Below are 19,683 nucleotides of genomic sequence, written 5' to 3' on the forward strand. Positions count from 1 at the left end.
CGGGTCGGTGGGGGGATTGGGGGCGATATAGAGGGCGGGGGGGTCACGGTCAGTGTGGGGATTGGGGATGATATGGGAGGGCTCTGTGGGGTCATGGTCAGGTTGGGAATTGGGGCGATATGGAGCCAGGGGGGCCTGTAGGGGTCAAGGTTTGGGGGGGTGAGGAGGGCAGGGGTGATACAGTCGGGGAGATGGAGGTGGTCTCCATGGCCTTGCTGGCTGCCTGGGGCACCGGAGCTGTCTTGGCCAGCGTGCAGGCTCTTACTTACTGTCCCCCAGCTGGCCCATGGGGCTGGCGACAAGGCCCTCGTTCTGGCCCCGTGTGCTCTGTGGTCGTGCCGTGGCCGGGGCTGTCAAGCTGCTGAGCCCCCCCTGGCTCCGCTCTCTTGGCCACAGGTGGGGAGGCTGCTTTGCCCCATGCGTGACTGTGCTTGGCCCTTGCGCTGGGAGCTGGTGCCCTGGGGGTGATGCCAGGGGCTCCTCTGGAAGGGTGTGTTTGGGTCTCAGGCTGCACAGGGGCCACGTGCGGCTTTGTGGGAGTGTCGACAGGTCGCAAGGGGCCCTGGCACTCGCTGGTGGGGCACAAGGAGGCGCAGCTGCACCAGTTTCTCCTTCTCCGTCTCAGGTGGCTGGCTGGGAGCTGAGCCATGCTGACAGAGCCGGGCTGTCCAAGAGGCTGCGCAGAGAGCAACGCGCCCCATGGATTCCCAGGTGAGGGGAGCTGGGGGTTGCCGAGCGGAGGAGGCGCTGTCGGGGGGCTCTGTGCAGCTCTGGGAAGCAGTGGTGGCATGCCAGCCTGGGAGGCGAATGGCCCCTCCCGCCTGCTAAGCAAGGCCCCAAGTCGGGGCTGCTGGAGACGAGCAGCAGCCCCCAAGAGCCCTGCTCAAGGACTGCGAGGCAATGACTGTGTAGGGCTCAGGACTGCAGGGTTGTTCTGACTCTGCCACCCACTGGCTGTCTGGTCTTGGGCAAAGCCCCCACCCCCCTGTGTGCCTCAGTTTCCCCATCTGGAGAATGCTGGGCCTGAACTCAGTAATGTCTGTCAGGGACTCTGAGCTGGGAGGGTGGCGCTAGCCAAATGTAGGGGCATCGACATCCCTCTCAGCGAGCCACACGGGAGGTGACAGTCATGGGGGTGGGGGGACAGGGAAGGGGAAGGTCTGACGAAGGTGGGTGGGACAGCTGCTCCTGCAGGCCGCGGGGCACTAGCACTGCCAGTCCCAGGGACTGAATGAACTCTGCCAGCTCCTCTGCCAGCTCCTCTGCCCACACTGGGAGCCCATCAGCCGCTGGCCGGTGGGGCAGGGTCAGCCCAAGCCATTTGGGCCTGAGACTGGCCTTAGCAGGAGCATAGGACACCCCCAGACCACCCCCTCCAGCCCCTCCCACAGAGACAGTGGCAGCCATTGGAGCCTGCTGTGGGCTCCATACACCCTGGCAGGTTGCTCACAGAGGCTCGGCGGGTGAGGGCCTGGCCCTGATGTGCTGCTCCCCTGGCTGAACGCAGGTGCTGACGGCGAGGGGGATGCTGGCACAGAGAAGGCAGCTCTGCTCCCTGCCCGCCGCAAGGGCCCTGCTGCCCCTGGCCCCAGGAGGCAGCGGCAGGAAGGTAGGAGCCCTGCAGCTGGTCCAGGCCAACGCTTCTCTCTGCCCTCCCTGCCCCTTTTCTTTGGCGCACCTGGCTGCCATGGCTAGTCCCTGCAGCAGAGCAACCCCAGGCATGCAGGGCATGGCCTGGGCCAGCCCAAGGCACCTGGGCTCCCAGTGGAAGCACACAGGGCCTGGCACCAGGGGAGAGTGTCCCTGGCTCGGTCCCTTTCCCCACCCTGGCCTGCCTGACCAAGAGCCCCCCAGCCAGTTCTCCCCATGCTGCCCACTGCGGGGGGGCACGCCTCAGCCCGTCGCCCCCTATAGCCTGTCCTGGGGACTGTTCCTTAGCACATGACCTGCCCAGGGCTGGCAACACAGGGGGGACCGTTACCCAGCCTCCTGGCTAGCGGCACTGCCAGGAGCCAACCCCCCTTCCTTCAGGGCCCCCTGAAGCAGCAGAAAGAGCAGAGTGCCATGGGTGAGGGCCCCCGAGCATGGCCTGGCAGGCATGCGGGCAGCAGCTGGGGCTCCAGAGCTTGGAGTGTGTCTAGCAGAGGTGACCCTGGGCTGTTCTCCCATTCCAGGGCTCACAGCCCCTCCGAGCGAGGGGCGCACCCGGCGCAGCAGTGGCTGCTACCCTCTCAACCCAGAGCGCCTCAAGCAGGCCAGGCTGCACGTGGAGAGAGCCGTCAAGGTGAGGGGCTGTTCGCTCTGCCCCACGTGCAGCCCATCTTCTCCCCAGGAGCGCCCGCCTCCCATTCCCCACAGGCCTTGCCTGCCCCTCCCCGGCCTCCCCCCACCGCCCTGCCTGCCCCTCCCCACCAACCCAGCCTGCCCCCCCATTTGCCTGCCCCTCACTGCCTCCCCCTGGGCCCTGCCTGCCCCTCCCTGTCTCCCCCCCATCCTGCCTGCCCCTCCCCCGCTTCCCCTCCCTCCAGCCCTACCTGCCCCTCCTCTACATCCCCACCTGTCCAAAGGCCCTGTGGGCACGCCAGGCTCTGCTTGCCCCTTCCCTGCCCCACCCCATGCAACCTCCCCGGGTACCCATGCACTCCCCCATCTTCCCCATCCCTACGTGCCCTTCCCCCAGACATACTCTCCCCCAGCAAAAAGAAAAGGAGTACTTGTGGCACCTTAGAGACTAACCAATTTATTTGAGCATGAGCTTTCCTGAGACATCGGATGCATTCAGTGGAAAAGGAGAGTGATCACTTAAGATGAGCTATTACCAGCAGGAGAGTGGGGGGCGGGGGAGAGAAAACCCTTTGTAGTGCTAATCAAGGTGGGCCATTTCCAGCAGTTAACAAGAACGTCTGAGGAGGGGGGCGGGGGGAATAAACAAGGGGAAATAGTTTTACTTTGTGTCAGCAAAGTCTTACATGCCCCCAGCTCCCATGTCCTCCCCTGTCACGGAGTCCCCGGGCGATGCTCTGGAACTGCTCCCTATGAAGCCAGGCAGGACTCTGGGGGAGCCTCCTCTCTCGGAGCAGACTATCTCCAGGGCAAGAAGCTTCCCCAGCTTCCACCTTCCTGGGTCTGAGCTTGGAGCATTCAAAATCCCCTTCCACACCGTGCTCTTCCCACAGCAAGTCCGCCTGGGTGGGGCTCCTGGGGCAGCCATAGGGTCCTGCCCCCCAACTCCGCAGTCAGACGTGACTCTCCGCCAGCCAGTAAAACAAAAGGTTTATTAGATGACAGGAAAACAGCGTAGAACAGAGCTCGTTAGCAGAGAAATCAGTGACTTTCAGCCAAGTCCATCTTGGGAGTCCTGGGCCAGATGCCTTGGCCAGATGCCGACTGCCTAGCTTCCAGCAACCCGACCTCAGACACCCGCTCTTGCCCCTCCTCCTTTTCCTTGTCTTGCTTCCTGGGCAAAAGGTGTCACCTGGTTGCACCCCCCCCCCTCATGTCTTAGGTTACACAGCTGCAAACAGCTGGGCAGTCTCACCTGCCCCGAGAGCCTCAGCAAAATCACACACCTAGTTCCCACCACTGCAGTATTAATGCAGCACACAGGGAAACTGAGGTACACACAGGATTGGTATAGGACAGTAGGACTCACATGCAACATAACGACAAATAAAACTCCACTTGGTCACACACCCCCACAGGCTTCACATGACCTTGGCCTCCCTCCCATTCCCCCAGCCCTCCACATCCCTCCCACCCTGAGGCCTCACATATCCCAGGCGTTCCCCAACACAGGCCTTGTGTGGCCCTGCCTGCCTGAGCTCTGTCTGACCCCCTGGGGTGCCTATCCTGCATGTCTGTGCTAAGGGGGTCCAGGGCCCAGCTGTGCCTCAGGCTGGACCCCGTTGCGTGGAGCGTTCAGTTTCCTTCCCCTCCAGCAAAGGAAGATCTTCATGCTGCATGGCCCGTACCCCGTGATCCGGAGCCTGCTGCGTGGCCGGGGCTGGGTGGAGAAGAAGGCCCCCAAGGTGGCATGCCGACGGGAACGAGCACCCGACGGCGAGGAGGATGGGGAGGGGGACGACAGCGACGGCGCCGAGGAGGGTGAGAGCTGGGCATGTGGAGGGGCCCGACAAAGGGCCCCCCCCAGGGCAGATCTTTCCTCTCCCAGTGCCAGGGCTCTCCAGCTGCTCTGGCCATGGGCTCTCCAGCGCAGGTCCCTGTTCAGGCCTAGGACTCGCTGGGGGCAGCAAGCTCAGGGGACCATAGCACAGGAGGAGGGTCAGCCTGGGCCCTGGCCCTAAGGAGACTGCTGGGGAACCATGAAACCTTGTTGTGGGGTGGCTCCAGATTCTGAGATACGCTTGGCCCGGTCCCGGGAGTGCCCCAGGCCTGGCAGGTCCCCAAGGAGTGTCCCAGCCCTGCCAGGTTCCCCCATCCCTGTCTCCGGGAGTGCACCAGCCCTGCCAGGTTCCCCCAGCCCTGTCAGGTTCCCCCATCCCTGTCCCCGGGAGTGTGCCAGCCCTGCCAGGTTCCCCCAGCCCTGCCAGGTTGCCCCAGCCCTGTCCCCGGGAGTGCACCAGCCCTGCCAGGTTCCCCCAGCCCTGTCCCTGAGAGTGCCCCCCCAGCCCTGCCAGGTCCCCGGGAGCGTGTGGGTCCCAAGATCAGAGTACTCAGCAGCCTGGGCCATCGAGCGCTGAGCCCGGGGCAGCAGTGCACTGGCCTCCCTCTGGCTCTTACTCTTCTTCCCCAGACGAGGAGGACGAGGAAGAGGAGGAACAGGATGATGACCCTGATGGCACCTACGACCTCATGGTTAGTTTGGGGGTGGAGGAGCCCAGGTCACCCCATCTGCCTGCACCCTCTGGCACAGGGGGAAGGCCAGCCTCACAGGACCCTCCACACAGAATCGCCTGCTGAGAGTCGTGCGTACAGGCCGGGGCAGAGCACGGGGGAGGGGTAGGTGACCAGATGTCCCGATTTTATAGGGACAGTCCCAGTTTTTGGGTCTTTTTGTTATATAAGCTCCTATAACCCCCCACCCCTGTCCTGATTTTTCACAATTGCTGTCTGGTCACCCTAGAAGGGCTTGGGCAGAGCAGGGGACTTTCAGGCTGGGGCGGGGCAGGGGCGGCCCCTTGGAGCTGTCTGACTGAGGAGCTTGGTGAGGCTAGCCCTGGGCTCTGCTGGACCCTTGGCTGCAGGAGTTGAGGGCTGGCACGACCAGTGGCTGGGCTGTGTGCTGTGCTGCCCCGTCCCTTGCAGACAGCTGCTGGGCATGGGCCTGTCTGCACCGCGGAGGCTCTGGGTGCCCTGGTGTTTGGCCTGCTGAGAAAGCCTAGGCAGGACAGACCCGGCCGGGTGCCCCTGGGCTTCCCCGGCCCCTCACACCAGCCCCTCTCCCATGGGCAGTCGCGGCTGGTTCGCAACCAGATGCCCTATTTCATCTGGACAAACCGGCGAGACGCCATCGACTGCCGCTTCCTGCGCAAGGAGCAGGTGATGAACCACTACGCCAAGGCAGGCTCCTTCACCACCAAGGTGAGTGCAGGGCGGCCAGCCTGGGGGTCCCACCACCAACCTCGCCTGCGGTGGCAGGGTGTGGGGCTGGGGCCTGCGCAGGGAGGGGGTGCACACATGGCCCTGGTGGGCGAGGAGCAGTGGGGGCCATGCGGGGGTCAGTCCCCAGGTGTGAGGGCCCAGGAGGACCAAGCTCTGTTCTCTCCCAGGTGGGGCTGTGTCTGAACCTGCGGAACCTGCCTTGGTTCGACCAGGCCGATGCCGACACCTTCTTCCCCCGCTGCTACCGGCTGGGTGCCGAGGATGAGAAGCACGCCTTCATCGGTGAGCGCTGCCCTGTGCTGGGGGGCATATAGCTCCGCGGAGGGGCAGCTCCCAGCTGACCCCAGAGAGGCAGAGGGCTGTCCAGGGTGATGTGGGGGCCTCCCAGCTGACTGTGGGGAGGCAGAGGGCTGTCCGGGGGATGGGGGGGCTCCCAGCTGACCCCAGGGGTCAGGGGCTCCCCACTGCCCCAAGGGGCCCATTCTGCAAAGTGAGCCATCTCCCTGAAAATCCAGCCTCCTTTGCCCCCAACTTAGCCCCCCGCCCCCAATCTTAGCACTCCCCATGGCCCTGCCTCGCTCTGGGGCCTGGCCACCAGCGGTGGTGACGCCATCTCTTACAGAGGATTTCTGGCTCACCGCCGCCCGGAGCATCCTCAAAGTGGTGGTGAAAAGGTACTGGAGCTCACCTGCCTGGGGGGCGGCGGCGGCTTCCAGCGCACAGGGACCCGTGAAGGCCGGCGAGTCCACAGGTAGGTGCTGGACAGGAGAGCTGAGTGCACGGGGGGACAAGCAGGTCACGGCCCCGCTGCCGAACCCGCCTGCTTTACTCTCTGCGGCAGAGGGCAACAGCCCTGCCCTGCCCAGCCTTTGGGGAGGCAGCCCCAGCTCCTTCCCTCTCCTCTGGGCTACACCACCGCCATTCCCACACCGCCTCCACTGCCGCCGGTCCCCGCCGTCCCCCCACCGATCCCCCCACCGCCTCCACTGCCGCCGGTCCCCGCCGTCCCCCCACCGATCCCCCCACCGCCTCCACTGCCGCCGGTCCCCGCCGTCCCCCCACCGATCCCCCCACCGCCTCCACTGCCGCCGGTCCCCGGCCGTCCCCCCACCGATCCCCCCACCGCCGCCACTGCCGCCGGTCCCCGCCGTCCCCCCACCGATCCCCCCACCGCCTCCACTGCCGCCGGTCCCCGCCGTCCCCCCACCGATCCCCCCACCGCCTCCACTGCCGCCGTCCCCCCACCGATCCCTCCACTGCCGCCGTCCCCCCACCGATCCCCCCACCGATCCCCCCACCGCCTCCACTGCCGCCGGTCCCCGCCGTCCCCCCACCGATCCCCCCACTGCCTCCACCACGACCGCCTCCACTGCCGCCGGTCCCCCCACCACCATCCCCATCCCCACCGGCACCCTGCACTGAAAGCAGCGCACGTCCCCCTAGGCCTCCCCGCTCTGAGAGCATCTGTCACAGCGACTGTGGCCTTCCCTGGGGCAGCTGCACAGTTAGGTCGAGCTGAGCTGCCAGGACTCTGAGCACGGCCTCCGCCTGCGTGAGAGTGGGGCCGCGAGGGCCCGGCCGAGGGAGTAGGCTGTGTAGGGGGCCTGGGCTGTGAGAGCACTGGGGGGAGTTCTGAGGGGGCCAGGCCCCAGGGTAGCTCGCTGCCCCCATGCTGGCAGAGCCCAGCCCAGCCCCTGTAGGCGACTTGGGACACTCCCCAGATCTGGTGGCTCCCTGCTGTGCTGTCAGCCTCTGTGGCTCAGACAGACAGGAGGGCAGGGTTAGGCATGCTGGAGCATGGGGAAGGTAGGTGCAGACCCCACGGGAGGGAGACACCCCCAGCCGGAATCTGCTGTGCTCCCTAGAGCCCCAGGGCTCGCCAGCAGCACCTACCCACACGATGCACCCTCTGTGCAATGCCATGAGCCCTGCCAGCTGGCTCGCTCTCCCCCATGCAGAGTCCCCAGGAGGGACTGGCGGGAAGAAGGGCAGCCCCCTGCCACCACAGCTCATCGAAACGGCCCTGCAGGCCTGCGAGGAGCACCTGAGCAGCCTGAGGCACCAGGATATCGACAGGGAGCCCGAGTCCCCTCTGTGCATGACAGGGGCACGCTGGGGGGACTTCCTGCGCGCCTACTACCAGGTGGTTCAGTAAGTGCTGCGGGGCGGTGCCCGGGGGAGGGAGGCGGAGCTCACCTGCCCCGCTCTGAGCTGGGCTGTCTGACTGCAGCGAAGGGGCACTCCTGGATCAGCTGGTCTCCTATGTCGAAGAGTGCGAGCACTTCCTGCAGCGCCTGGCCGAGGTGCTCCCACAGCTAGAGATGGAGGGGGACCGCAATATCTGGATTGTGAAGCCGGGAGCCAAGTCACGGGGCAGAGGTAAGGCCTGGTCCTGCCGCCATGGAGAGTGGGGACGGTCCCGCTTCCCCTGCTGCATTTGGGGAGCTGCTGGGGCCTGCCTGGCCGAAGCCAGAAACCCCCATCCCACCTGCAAGGGAGCCTGGCACTGAGACACTGGCAAAGCAATGGGTATGACCTCCCCCAAACCAATCCCCCAGCCTGCCCTCTGCCTGCACAGCCAGTGGGGCAGCCCTGTGCTTTGCTGTGGGGGCTTCTCACTCACTGCGGGAGGCTCTGGGCTCTGTTTGGCCCTGACTGCAGCCTGTGTGCTGCTCTAGCTGTGTGCAGTCTGGGGCAGCCCCACTCCCCACATGCTGTGTGTCATGGGGTTGCTGGGCTCGCCCCCAGGAATCATCTGCATGGACCGCCTGGAGGAGATGCTGAAGCTGGTGGATTGCGACCCCATGATCGTGAAGGATGGCAAGTGGGTGGTGCAGAAATACATCGAGAGACCCCTGCTCATCCACGGCACCAAGTTCGACCTGCGGCAGTGGTTCCTGGTGACGGACTGGAACCCGCTCACCATCTGGTTCTACCGAGACAGCTACCTCCGCTTCTGCACACAGCCCTTCTCCCTGCACAACCTGGACACGTGAGTGCAAGGCCCCAGGTGAGGGCAATGTGGGCTGGCCATGTGCAGCTGCGGGCACTGAGCCCCTTTCTCTCGGTCCCAGCTCCATCCACCTGTGCAATAACTCCATCCAGAGGCACTACGAGAACTCGCTGAGCCGCCATCCCCAGCTTCCTCCTGACAACATGTGGTCATCACAGCAGTTCCAGGCCCATCTGCAGCAGGTGGGGGCGGCGGGTGCCTGGCAGGAGGTGATCATCCCGGGCATGAAGGCAGCCATCATCCATGCCATGCAGACCTCCCAGGATGTGGTGGAGTTCCGCAAGAGCAGCTTCGAGCTGTACGGGGCAGACTTCATGTTCGGGGAGAATTGCCAGCCCTGGCTGATCGAGATCAATGCCAGCCCCACCATGGCGGCCTCCACGGCCGTGACCAGCCAGCTGTGTGCCAGCGTGCAGGAGGACACGCTCCGCGTGGTCATTGACCGTAAGCACAACCGCAGCTGCCCCACGGGGGCCTTCGAGCTCATCTACAAGCAGGTGAGTCCCCAGCAGCCCTGCACGGACTAGCTGAGCTGGGACGGGGCCTGGAGAGCACCCAGTGGGAGCCCAACTCTGCATGGACCAGCTGATCTGGGAGGGGACCCGGAGAGCGCCCGGGGGAGCCCAGTCCCAAACAGACCGGCTGAGTTGGGAGGGGGCTCAGACAGTGCCCAGGGAGAGCCCAGCCCCAAATGGACCAGCTGAACTGGGACAGGGCCTGGAGAGCACCCAGGGGGAGCCCAAACGGAATAGCTGAGCTGGGAGGGGGCCTGGACTGTGCCCAGGGGTAGCCCAGCCCCAAACAGACCGGCTGAGTTGGGAGGGGACCCAGACAACGCCCACAGGGAGCCCAACTCTGCATGGACCAGCTGAGCTGCGAGAGGGCACAGAGAGCACCCAGGGAGAGGCCAGCCCCAAGGCCGGGGACAGCAGTCCCACTAAGCATAGGCCCAGCCAGGGGCAGGCTTGGCCCCAATGTGGCTGTGGGGCTGCCCCCCCACCCTCACCAGCAGGGACTGGTGCGGGGCTCAGTAGGGGGCACTCTGTCCTTGGGGTCAGTGCTGCCCCATGGGCACTAGAGGGTCCTGTGCTGCTGCAGGGACCAGCCTTAAGTCCTACCCACCCGTGTCAGGGAGTGAGCCCTGTTGCCTGACCTTGCCCTGCCTGGAGGCCTCTCAGAACGTGTCAGGGACTGTGCGCTGCTTGTCACTGCCTGCACAGTGGCCACATGCCAGCCCGGTACTGGGGACTTTCCCTGTCCCTTCCCAGAGTGGGAGAGCACCTAACGGCCACCCAGGGGCCCTGAACTAATCCAAAAGCAACAGCCCAGCCCAGCAGGGCGCCTGTGCCCAGGCCCCAGCAGCCCCTGTGGGCACTCCTGGACCTGGCAGGGCTGCGGGGCTCTGCACTGAGCACTCTCCTGCCTTCTCCCGCAGGCGGCTGTCGATGTGCCCCAGTACATAGGAATAAGCCTTTTGGTGGAAGGATCCACTGTCAAAAAGCCACGGCCTCCAAACCACAGACTCTCCCCCAGTGCCAGCCCCAGGCCGGGCCCCAGCGTGCCCAGCTGCCCGCAGCACTCCCAAGCACTCCCCCAGAGCTCCCCTCGTGGGCCTAGGGCTCCACAGCTCGCCAGGGTCGCCAGGCCCCCGGCACCGGTCAGCGGCAAGGAGAACAGAGCCAGGGAGAAGGGGGCAGCCAGCGGGGCCTGTGCTGCAGCTGGCCCCCGGCGGAAGCTGCTCAGCAAGCTGCGAGCACAGCCAGGCAAGACGAGGCTGCTGGAGATGCACAGCGTGGCCACTTCCCCACTGGGGGACAAGCTGGTGCCGCTGCCCCAGCCCAGGCTCTGTCTCAAGTGCAGCTCCCAGGTGGCGGTCCCTAGCCCCAGGGCACCCCCACGGCTCCACCTCCAGTGCAGCAAGAACAAGGAGCAGCTGCAGAGACCGGCCCGGCAGCCAGGTAGGGAGCTGCAGCTGCACGTGCGGGACTTGCGCACCTTCCAGCTGGCCTGTGGGCACGCTGCCACCCCCACTCACTCCCTTGCTTGCTCTCCAGGGAAGCCCCATGTGCCGGAGCACCAGTGGGGACATGCCCAGGCTGCGCTGCGGGAGAGGCCCCCAGCCCCTCCTGCCGGGCCTGGCCAGCAGTGTGCCAGGGGCTGGCTGCGCTGGGCCCCGCACCCAGCCTCTGCCCCTGAGCTCGGGGCCTTGCACACGGACGTGGGCAGAAGGAAGCAGAAGAGAGACAGGATGTGCAGGTGATGGAGGGAGCTGCCCCTGGGGCTGCTGGCAGCAGCGAGGGAGTCATGCCAGGGGCTGGTGCCCTCCAATAAAGGGCTCAAGAGAAGGAGCTGGAGTTTGTGATGTGGGCAGAAAACGCAACCTGGGGCTGCCTTCACCCAGGCGGCGGCTGGCAGGGCCAGGGGGCTCTGGGGCTGGTTGCAGGCAGAGCAGGTCCCACATCTCAAATGAGCCCCAGCCCAAGGGGCAGCCCCCCGTTCCCCTCACCTTTGGCACACAGGGTTGCTGCTTGGCTCCTCTGGCCTGTCTCTCCTTCCCACACCTGCCCAGCTCTGCAGCTGAAATGAAAACTTGGGGGGGGGGGGGGCGGGGGGGAGTGGGTTGGGTGCTGCCCTGTGCTGGGGGGTGGGGGCAGAGCTGGGCACCACTCTGAGCCAGGGTATGGCATGGAGCTGGGCACCACTGGGGGGGGGAGGTGGCTACTGCCCTTGGGGGGTGGTGAGGGGAAAGGAGCTGGGCACCACCCTGGGGGGGGGTTAAGGGGGGCATGGAGTTAGCCACCACCCTGGCAGAGGCCGTGAAGAGGCCCTGAGGCAGCAGGCTTCAGGGGGCATAGGGTAGTGAGCGAGGCCTGTGGCCCAGCTGAATGGGGCCATGCCCTGGGGAGGGACAGACCAGACCCAGCCAGTGCTCCCCAGATTGGGCCTTGCCCCTGCCTATTTCTCTTTCCTTCCCAGGCCCCGCAGAGACAGGCAGGCTCCCAGGCCTCTGCTGCCCGGCTGGAAACCCATAGGCTGGTTTGCACCTGCTCAGCAGCTGGCCCCACCCTGGCAGCAAGGCAGCCACCTCCAGCAGTGAGCCCCTGAGTGCTTGGGGCATGGCCCTCGGCCCTGCTTGCCTGCAGCCACCCTCCTGATGGACTGGCCTCAGCTGGGGCCCCACAGCAGCAAGGGATGCAGTGGGTTGCCCCATTCTGCTGGACTCCGCCAGTGAAGCCAACCTGTAGGGGGCTGGGCACACATCTGAGGACACCTGGCACTGCGGGCAAAGGCAGAGGAGCCCGCAAGGGACCAGGGACCCCACCCAGAAAGCAGAGAGGGGGAAAGGCACCAGCTGGGGCAGGCGGCAGAGCAGGGCAGAGAATGGTCACAGCAGCTGGTGCTTTGGCTGCAGCGCCCAGGGCTGAGACTGAGAAGCAGGATGAGGGTAGGATCAGCTCCTGGTCATGCCCTGAGACCACAGGCCACAAGTGGCCAGAGGGTCTGGAACTAGGAGTGCAGGGGTTTGACGTGGTTTCCATCATATCCAGGGTTTGCAGTTTGGCTCCATGGCTCAGTCCCCCCGTACACATTGCTCCAGTGCCCCTGCAAGCAGCCAGCCTTGGCACTGTTGGGGGGGGGCGGCGGACGACAGTGCAGACAGGCCAGGACCTGCCCCCTGATCCCTTCACCACAAGCTGCCCCCTAAGGAAGGCAGGGCCTGCCCCCCATCCCAATGGGCAAACCCTTGTTTTCACTGCATTGGGACCAGCTGTGGGCTGGGCTCTCCGCCCCAGTGCTGGATTGGATGGTTTCACAGCACCGCAGCAGGGTGGGGGACACAGAGCAGGGGACCGTCTCACACAACCTGAGCACACCCAAGGCTGCTCTGGGGGGCCATCCTGCCAGACCCTGTGCATTCAGCTTCCCTTTGTCTCAGTGGGGTGCAGCACCCTGACTTCACTGGCACAGACTCTGCCTGTTACCCCACAGCCCAGCTACCCGAGGCCCCCAGACCAGGGCTGAGCCCCCAGACTGCCCAGTGGGCACTCTGGGATACAGCTGACCTCTTCAGGGGCACTCCTCGTGAAAGCAGCCAGACAAGGGTTCTAAACCGGTCACTCTTAGTTACAGCCAAACAAAATAAAACCCTGCACAGAGCCCCCTGCCTCAGTTCCTCACCCTTCTGAATGGCCAAGATCGCCCCCTGCAGCTCATGCCTACTGTGAATCATGGGAGTGCCACTCTCCACCGGCTGGGCCTACAGGCAGAAATGGCCCTATGCTACCCCCATGTCCCTTTGGCCCTACTCTGGAAGCAGGGTTCCCAACCCTCCAGCATGGGCCTGGAATCTCCAAGAATTAAAGATGAAGCTTTAATTAAAGATTCTGTCATGTGATGAATACATGTAACCAGAACAGGCAGCCCTGCCTGCGAGCCCCTCAGTGTTTATAAACCCCACCTCCAACACCTGGCTCCTCAGCTGCTTCTGAGGATATTCAACTGCTCCAAGCCACTCCTTGCAGACTGTTCCCAGCACAAATACCCTCCTTAGCGTACCTGTTGTTCTAGCAGAGCCATCCCTGGGAGTACCACTGCCCCCCTTCTCCCTGGGCTGGAAGAGGCACCCTGACAGCCAAGGGCAAACTCCACCTACACAGAGCTGTCCAATGATCATGTTTTGTACATGGATTCCCCCAAATCTCCCCAGGAGGTACACTGGGAGTGCATACACCAGAAAACCAGAGCCCCCCGACAGCTGCATTTGCCCTTGCCTGGGAGGATTTGCCGTGGTTTGGATGCAGTCTAGGCATGTACACGTTTAAAACACAGAAAATACCCTAGTTCTAATGTACTGGCCCTGTTGCTCTAATGCCTCCAGCAGCAGGACACTGTGGCCATGAACATGGCACAAGGGGGTCTGCCCTCTTGGAAGAAGCCCCTGAAGGCCATGCTCACAGGCAGGGCCAGAGAAGCTGCCTCTCCAAGTGGCTTCTGCTCTCTGGCCAGGAAGAGGCCTGCAGGGCCATGGCCTCCAGCAGCCCGTCAGGGTTCACCTGGAAGCTGGGCCCTGCTCCCCTGCAGGTTGAGCTGAAGTGGGCCTGGGAGGGGTTACTGCTGCACCCCCCCCACCCCTGCCCCACAGGACAGCCTCACACATAAGCAGAGGGAAATTAACTGCGACTGCTCACGACTCCTTCGCAGGCTGGCAGCTCCTTGCAACAGCTTATTTCTAGTGGCAGCCAGTGCAAGGGCTTCTGGGACATGCTCACTGCTGCCATCTCCCCCTGTGAAACCTGCTGGTCTGGGGCTGATGGGGGCCTGCACCTCAGAGAGCCTTCCCTCCAGGCTGTCGCCCTGCCCACCCAGGCGCTGTTGCCGGCACACGCAGGGCGTTAAAGCTGCTCAAAGACACCCCTCCGCAGAGCGTGGGGTGAGGCGCTGTCGCTGCGTGGAGCGCCAGCGGGAGATGGGCTATGCTGTGCCCACACCCAGCTGGGCCAGCCCCAGGCTCGCTGCAGGGAGCGCCCCACAGGCACCGCTCTGCTCAGCCAGCTGACTAGTAAGCCCAGCCCCCCTAGCAGCAGGGAACCGCAGGGGCGTGGCTGGGGACACACTGGTTTGGTGTGAGTTGCAGATGGGGGGCAGCCGTGAGGGTCCTTCCTCCAAGGAGGGGCTGCCAATCCCAGCCGCTGGGGAGCACCCGACCCTGAACACCCATGACACAGGCAGCTCAGCAAGGAGACAGAGTGGGACGAGGGGTGGGCCAGGGAGGCCAAAGGCCCCTGCACAGGTGTGGCTGACAGAGCCAGAGGGAGCTACGAGACAAGACCCCAACCCACCGTTTGGCAAGTCTGGGATATGGTAACCAGGAGAAAAGCAGGAAAGGTCCCAAGAGGCAGAAGGATCAGTGCCCCCCACACCCCTGCCAGCTGCGGGACCGCCACTGTTTGGTCATATAAAGATCAGAGTGGCTAAACCCGAGAACCAGCCTGTTGGTGGCACAGAGCCCAGCGCACAGACTAGCTGGGGCACCGGGGGGCTGTCCTGCTGCACCCCCCCACCGAGAGGGAGGAGTCCGGAGCAGCGTCCTGCATGGAGCCTTCCAGGAAGAGGGGGAAAGGTGCATGTTCACGGCTATTCGGCCTTCCAAGAGACCATCCCTGCGGGGAGTCCCACCGGCGGGGATGCAGAGGAGACCCGAGCCTAGCAGCATCCCCGGGGTGAGTTCTGCTCCTTTCCCGGTTGGGAAACGCCCTCTCCCCCCCAGAGCTGGGCCCGCCTCTTGTTCAGTGGCCATTTGGGCCAGGGCGCGCCCCGTCACGGCACACTCTGGCTCCCAGGGAGTCCCAGCAGACGGAGCGTCTGGAGGAAGAAGGGTGGGGGCGGCGCGGTGAGACTAGCTGTCGGGAGGAGCAGCTGGTACAGGTGGAGATGCAGTGGCAGGCGATGCAGCAGCTCCTGAGTGAGGCGCAGCCTGCGGAGCAGCTGCTCGCCCAGGACCTGCCGAGAGAGAGAGAGAAATGAGGGCTCTTCGCTCCTGAGCCCCCGAGTCGTTGTCCCCCCCGGCACGGCAGGGATCCCCAACAGCGACTGAACGTGGCACTCAAAGGAAGTGAGCAGGGCCAGGCCCCAGCTCTGCCAGCTAGCAGCCCACAGAAGTGGGGAGAGGACATTGCTTTGTACAATCAGCGGCCGCCCGAGTGGGATCCTCAGCCCATCCCACACGACACAGGGCAGAGGCTGCAGGACCGGAGGCTGAAAACCCTCCTCTGAAGAGTGACTGAAGACTGGCATTGCTAGTGCGGACTGAGGTGAGTAAGAGGGGTCTGGAGAAGGAAGACAGGTTGATTGGACACGCCCAGCTACTAACACAGGGACTCTCAATGAAGTTCTAAACTGACAAATGGAAACACTGTCACACAATGCATAAGTCTTCTGTGGAAGTCACTGACACAGGATGGCCCTGAGGACACCAAGAAGGACTGGACGATAGGCAGCAAAGAAGGGATATTCAACCAGCTCCCAGAAACCAGGAGGAGGCCTAGTGTGAGGCAGGTCGTACCCCTTCCTTCGCAGCATCTGGTCTGGACGCTGGGCCAGGTGACCCCCAGGTCTCAGCCAGTCCGGCAAGTCCTTTGTTCACTCACTCCAAGGTACCCCTCACTCCTGACCCACAGCCCACTGCTATCCCAGCCCTGGCCCCCTTCATGGCAGGCCAGGCAAAGTGCTCTGCATGCTGGGCTGACCGGGGGGCTTTGCATGCAGAGCTCAGCAATGACGGGCCTCCCCTGAGACCAAGCCACAGCTCCAGCCCAAGCCGTGGGACCATGGTGTGCAACCAGCAAAGGGGTGCCCGGGGCGGGGTGGGGCAGAGCCCGGTACCTGTGTGTGGGGCAGAGCACTCCCCGCAGGCAGCAGGAAGGGCTCCCCCAGGACTCTGCCCACACGGGCAGAGTACACGTGGTCGCCCAGCGCAGGACACAGCAGCAGCGTCAGGTGCACCAGGAGCTGGCTGGGAAAGGCTGTGGCGAGGAGAGTGGGGGTTAATATGGGTACCGCGCCCCCACCCACGGGCAGCAAACGCACCCTCAGCCCCTCCTGCCCAAAGCCCCTCCCTGACAAGGATGGCAGGAGACCTCCCAGTTCAGCCCCTCACCCCCCAATCTGGGGCGCTGCTGGGCAGGGTTGTCAGGAAGAGCTGAAGACGGGGCTCCCTCACGGGGCCCATTCCCCACCTGTCATGGGCTGGAGCTGCACCAGGCTGCAGCCCGGAGCCGTGCCCAGCACCCTATAGTGGGTCAGGGTTTGCTTCACCTCCTTCCTCTCCACGCTGCGGCGGGACGGGCCAGCCACCGGCACCACCTGCAACCAGAGCAGAGCCACACGCTCAAGGGAAGGCTGGAGCCGGAGGGACGGGCCAGGCCCTGCAGCCATCCCCACCCTGGGGCCCCGCAGCCCTTTGCCCCCAGGACACAGCCTGCCCCACAGAGCTCTGCAGCCCCCCGGAACACACAGCCCAGTTCACCCTTTCCTTACCAGCTGCAGGTCCCCAACCTGCTCCAGCTTCAATCCTGTGTGGATTTCCCCCTCCACGGCAGCTGGGACCCCAGCTGTGACAGCACTGGGGGGAAGGAGAGGGGGTTACAGGGTGGCCGTACTCTCTGGGCTCCGGGGCTCACAATGGGCTGGGGTGGGAGCGGGGCAGAGAACGGGAGACGAGCGAGACGAGTCAGCGCCCTGGGGCTGCAGGACAGAGCAGTCTCCGGCGCACGGCCACGCGCCCTGCTGCGGGATGCGGGAGAGGGACGCTCCACTCGCCAGCCGGGGCAGGAGCACTCTGCAGGATGGAGCCCGCTCCCCGGTAAGTGGGAGGGGTGGGGTCTCACTCACCGGTAAGTGGCGGGGGGGCGCCCTGCTCTCCGGAGCTGCGTGAAGAATGCATGGAGCTGCCGCGTGGTGCCAGGGCAGCCGGAGAGAAGCACGAGGCCAGAGCTGTCCCTGGAGGACGGCGTCAGATTCAGTCCCATGGCACGGAGCCAGTGCCGGAGATGGGAACACAGCGCTGAGGTACGGAGAGGCAGCCCCCTGCTCCCCAGTGCCACGCCCTCCTCTCCCCGCCCCCCAGGGCCAACCCCTCCCTCTCCTGCCTGCCTCTTTGCACCCTCCCCACCCCCCAGCACCCTCCCCTGCCCTACCCCCGCCAGAGTCCTTCCCTGCCCAGCACCCTTCCCTTCCCTCCCCTACCCATGCCAACCAGGCCCCTGCCCTCCGATTCCCCCGCAAACCAGCCAGCTTCCTTCCCTCCCTCTCCTGCCCCATCCCAGCAACCAACCACCCATTCCTCCTCTCCGTGGGCAGCCAATCCCTGGCCTTTCCCCAGTCACTTACTTCCCGGCTGCTTTGACCACGTGGAGCTCATGGGGAAGGCTCAGCCTCTGGCTCAGATCTGGGAGCAGCGAAATCACACTCAGCTGCCCTGGACTGCCTGGGAGGGGAGTACAGGGAAGGAGCCATGAGCCTGGAGAGCCGGCCTGACCCCCCACCCCAAGTGTCACTCCTGTGGGTGGCCAGGGGAACACCCCCTGTACCCCCTGCTCCCCCGCAGGCCGGGAGTGGAGGGACGAGCCCCTTCCTCTGGGCGGCCTTGCAGTGCCCGGCGCATGTGGGAGACGTGGACCGCAAGCACTCACCGGTCACAGCCAGGCCTGGGGGCTTGCTGATGGCCACCAGTGGCCCTGAAACAAAGGAACAGGTGAGGTCAGGGAAGGCCGACCAGCCCTCCCCAGCGTCCCAGACCCCCTCTTCTGGGACGAAAGCCAGCCCAGACCCACGGCCAGACCCACGGCCACACCCCCTGCCCGTGGCCACACCCTGCTGCGCAGCCAGCCAGCGCCCTCCCGCCCAGGCCTCAGCAGGGCTGCTCTGCTGCCCCATCTCCCCGGCCGCCGCCGCCCCCCCACGCCCAGCGCCGCCCCCCCTCCACACCACACCCCCCCACGCCCAGCACCGACCCCTAGTGCCACCCCAGTACCTTCCCGGTACACAACCGCTGCCTCCAGCAGCCCCAGCGCCTCCTGCCGGCTCCACGGCCCCCCGGCTTGCCCCACGATGCTGCCTCTGCCCGGGCCACCGGCCGCCTGCCTCCCAGGGCCCCCCGGCCTCAGGGGCTGCTGGTACCTGGGGGGAGGAAGAGCCAGGGGAGCTGGGACCAAGCAGCAGAACCAGTGAGCCCGGCCTGCTGGGGTGGAGACGGGAACCCCCCCTTCCCTTCCCCCCGGCCCCCCGCTCCCCTGAACAGCCCCACACACAACCCCCCTGCTCCCCTCACAGCACCCCACAGCCCCCCTCCCCTCCACAAAGCCCCACCAGCTCCCCTTACAGCCCCCACACAAACCCCACTCCCCTCACAGCCCCCTCCCCTCCGCAGAGCCCCCCGCTCCCCTCACAGCCCCTTCCCCCCCACACAACCCCCCCTGCTCCCCTCACAGCCCCCTTCCCTTCCCCCCAGCCCCCCTGAACAGCCCCACACACAACCCCCCCACGCTCCCCTCACAGCCCCCGCTCCCCTCACAGCCCCTTCCCCCCACACACAACCCCCACTGCTCCCCTCACAGCCCCTTTCCCTTCCCCCCAACTCCCCTGAACAGCCCCACACATACAACCCCCCCACGCTCCCCTTACAGCCCCCCACAGCCCCCCTCCCCTCCACACAGCCCCCCCACAACCCCCTGCTTCCCTCCGCAGATCCCCCCCGCTCACAGCCCCCTCCCCCCACAGCACCCCACAGCCCCCCTCCCCTCCACAAAGCCCCACCAGCTCCCCTTACAGCCCCCACACAAACCCCGCTCCCCTCACAGCCCCCCTCCCCTCCGCAGAGCCCCCCGCTCCCCTCACAGCCCCTTCCCCCCCACACAACCCCCCTGCTCCCCTCACAGCCCCCTTCCCTTCCCCCCAGCCCCCCTGAACAGCCCCACACACAACCCCCCCACGCTCCCCTCACAGCCCCCACTCCCCGCAGAGCCCCCCGCTCCCCTCACAGCCCCTTCCCCCCACACACAACCCCCCCTGCTCCCCTCACAGCCCCTTTCCCTTCCCCCCAACCCCCCTGAACAGCCCCACACACACAACCCCCCCTGCTCCCCTCACAGCCCCCTTCCCTTCCCCCCAGCCCCCCTGCTCCCCTGAACAGCCCCACACACAACCCCCCCACGCTCCCCTCACAGCCCCCCTCCCCCCACAACCCCCCCACGCTCCCCTCACAGCCCCCCTCCCCCCACAACCCCCCCACGCTCCCCTCACAGCCCCCCTCCCCCCACACAACCCCCACTGCTCCCCTCACAGCCCCTTTCCCTTCCCCCGGCCCCCCCACTCCCCGCACAGCCCCCTCCCCACATCCTCCCCCGCCCCCTCACCAGGCCCGGGCGCTGCAGGCCGCGCGGGGGCCCCCCCCCGCGCAGAGAAGGAATCGGGGCGCCGCCATTTAGCGCGTGCGCGGTGCCGGGCGGGGGCTGGAGAGACGGAAATGCCCCCCCCGCCCCGCCCCCGGGCTCGCCCGCCCCCGGGCAGCCCCCCCGCCCCGCCCCGCCCCGCCCCGCCCCCGGGCTCGC

General features: G+C 65.8%; 2 protein-coding genes across 7 annotated transcripts; one reads left to right on the plus strand and one right to left on the minus strand.

Moving 5' to 3' along the window:
- Positions 1–176: 176 nt before the first annotated feature.
- Positions 177–11,690, plus strand: LOC140914004 (tubulin tyrosine ligase 3-like). 5 transcript variants are annotated; one of them, XM_073350817.1, is made up of 15 exons: positions 177–396; positions 626–711; positions 1,508–1,609; positions 2,175–2,284; positions 3,939–4,104; positions 4,754–4,815; positions 5,413–5,541; positions 5,730–5,844; positions 6,185–6,313; positions 7,521–7,713; positions 7,793–7,941; positions 8,311–8,554; positions 8,637–9,072; positions 10,011–10,533; positions 11,552–11,690. In XM_073350817.1, exons 2-15 carry the CDS (start codon positions 648–650, stop codon positions 11,605–11,607), a joined length of 2,478 nt encoding a protein of 825 aa, XP_073206918.1. In that variant the 5' UTR covers positions 177–396; positions 626–647; the 3' UTR covers positions 11,608–11,690. The 5 variants fall into 5 exon arrangements, with proteins under 5 accessions (XP_073206918.1, XP_073206915.1, XP_073206914.1 ...); XM_073350814.1 differs by lacking the exon at positions 11,552–11,690 and adding an exon at positions 10,630–10,931; XM_073350813.1 differs by lacking the exon at positions 11,552–11,690 and having other exon boundaries at positions 10,011–10,931.
- Positions 11,691–12,933: 1,243 nt separating this feature from the next.
- RPUSD3 (RNA pseudouridine synthase D3) lies at positions 12,934–19,587 on the minus strand. 2 transcript variants are annotated; one of them, XM_073350818.1, is made up of 9 exons: positions 19,489–19,587; positions 18,108–18,253; positions 17,767–17,811; positions 17,465–17,561; positions 16,967–17,074; positions 16,613–16,697; positions 16,312–16,438; positions 15,959–16,098; positions 12,934–15,076 (listed from the first exon to the last, which is right to left on the minus strand). In XM_073350818.1, exons 1-9 carry the CDS (start codon positions 19,554–19,556, stop codon positions 14,894–14,896), a joined length of 999 nt encoding a protein of 332 aa, XP_073206919.1. In that variant the 5' UTR covers positions 19,557–19,587; the 3' UTR covers positions 12,934–14,893. The 2 variants fall into 2 exon arrangements, with proteins under 2 accessions (XP_073206919.1, XP_073206920.1); XM_073350819.1 differs by lacking the exon at positions 16,967–17,074.
- Positions 19,588–19,683: the final 96 nt, after the last annotated feature.

The sequence above is a fragment of the Lepidochelys kempii genome, chromosome 7, assembly GCF_965140265.1.
Source record: "Lepidochelys kempii isolate rLepKem1 chromosome 7, rLepKem1.hap2, whole genome shotgun sequence".
Lineage (NCBI taxonomy): Eukaryota > Metazoa > Chordata > Testudines > Cheloniidae > Lepidochelys > Lepidochelys kempii.

Coding starts and splice junctions, on each gene's coding strand:
- RPUSD3 (XM_073350818.1), bottom strand. CDS start 19,556: ATGGCGGCGCCCCGATTCCTTCTCTGCGCGGGGGGGGGCCCCCGCGCG. Junction 18,254..19,488: donor GCCTGCAGCGCCCGGGCCTG/GTGAGGGGGCGG, acceptor TCCTCCCCCCAG/GTACCAGCAGCCCCTGAGGC. Junction 17,562..17,766: donor CCCAGGCCTGGCTGTGACCG/GTGAGTGCTTGC, acceptor CTCCCCTCCCAG/GCAGTCCAGGGCAGCTGAGT.
- LOC140914004 (XM_073350813.1), top strand. CDS start 648: ATGCTGACAGAGCCGGGCTGTCCAAGAGGCTGCGCAGAGAGCAACGCG. Junction 1,610..2,174: donor CAGGAGGCAGCGGCAGGAAG/GTAGGAGCCCTG, acceptor CTCCCATTCCAG/GGCTCACAGCCCCTCCGAGC. Junction 6,314..7,520: donor GAAGGCCGGCGAGTCCACAG/GTAGGTGCTGGA, acceptor TCCCCCATGCAG/AGTCCCCAGGAGGGACTGGC.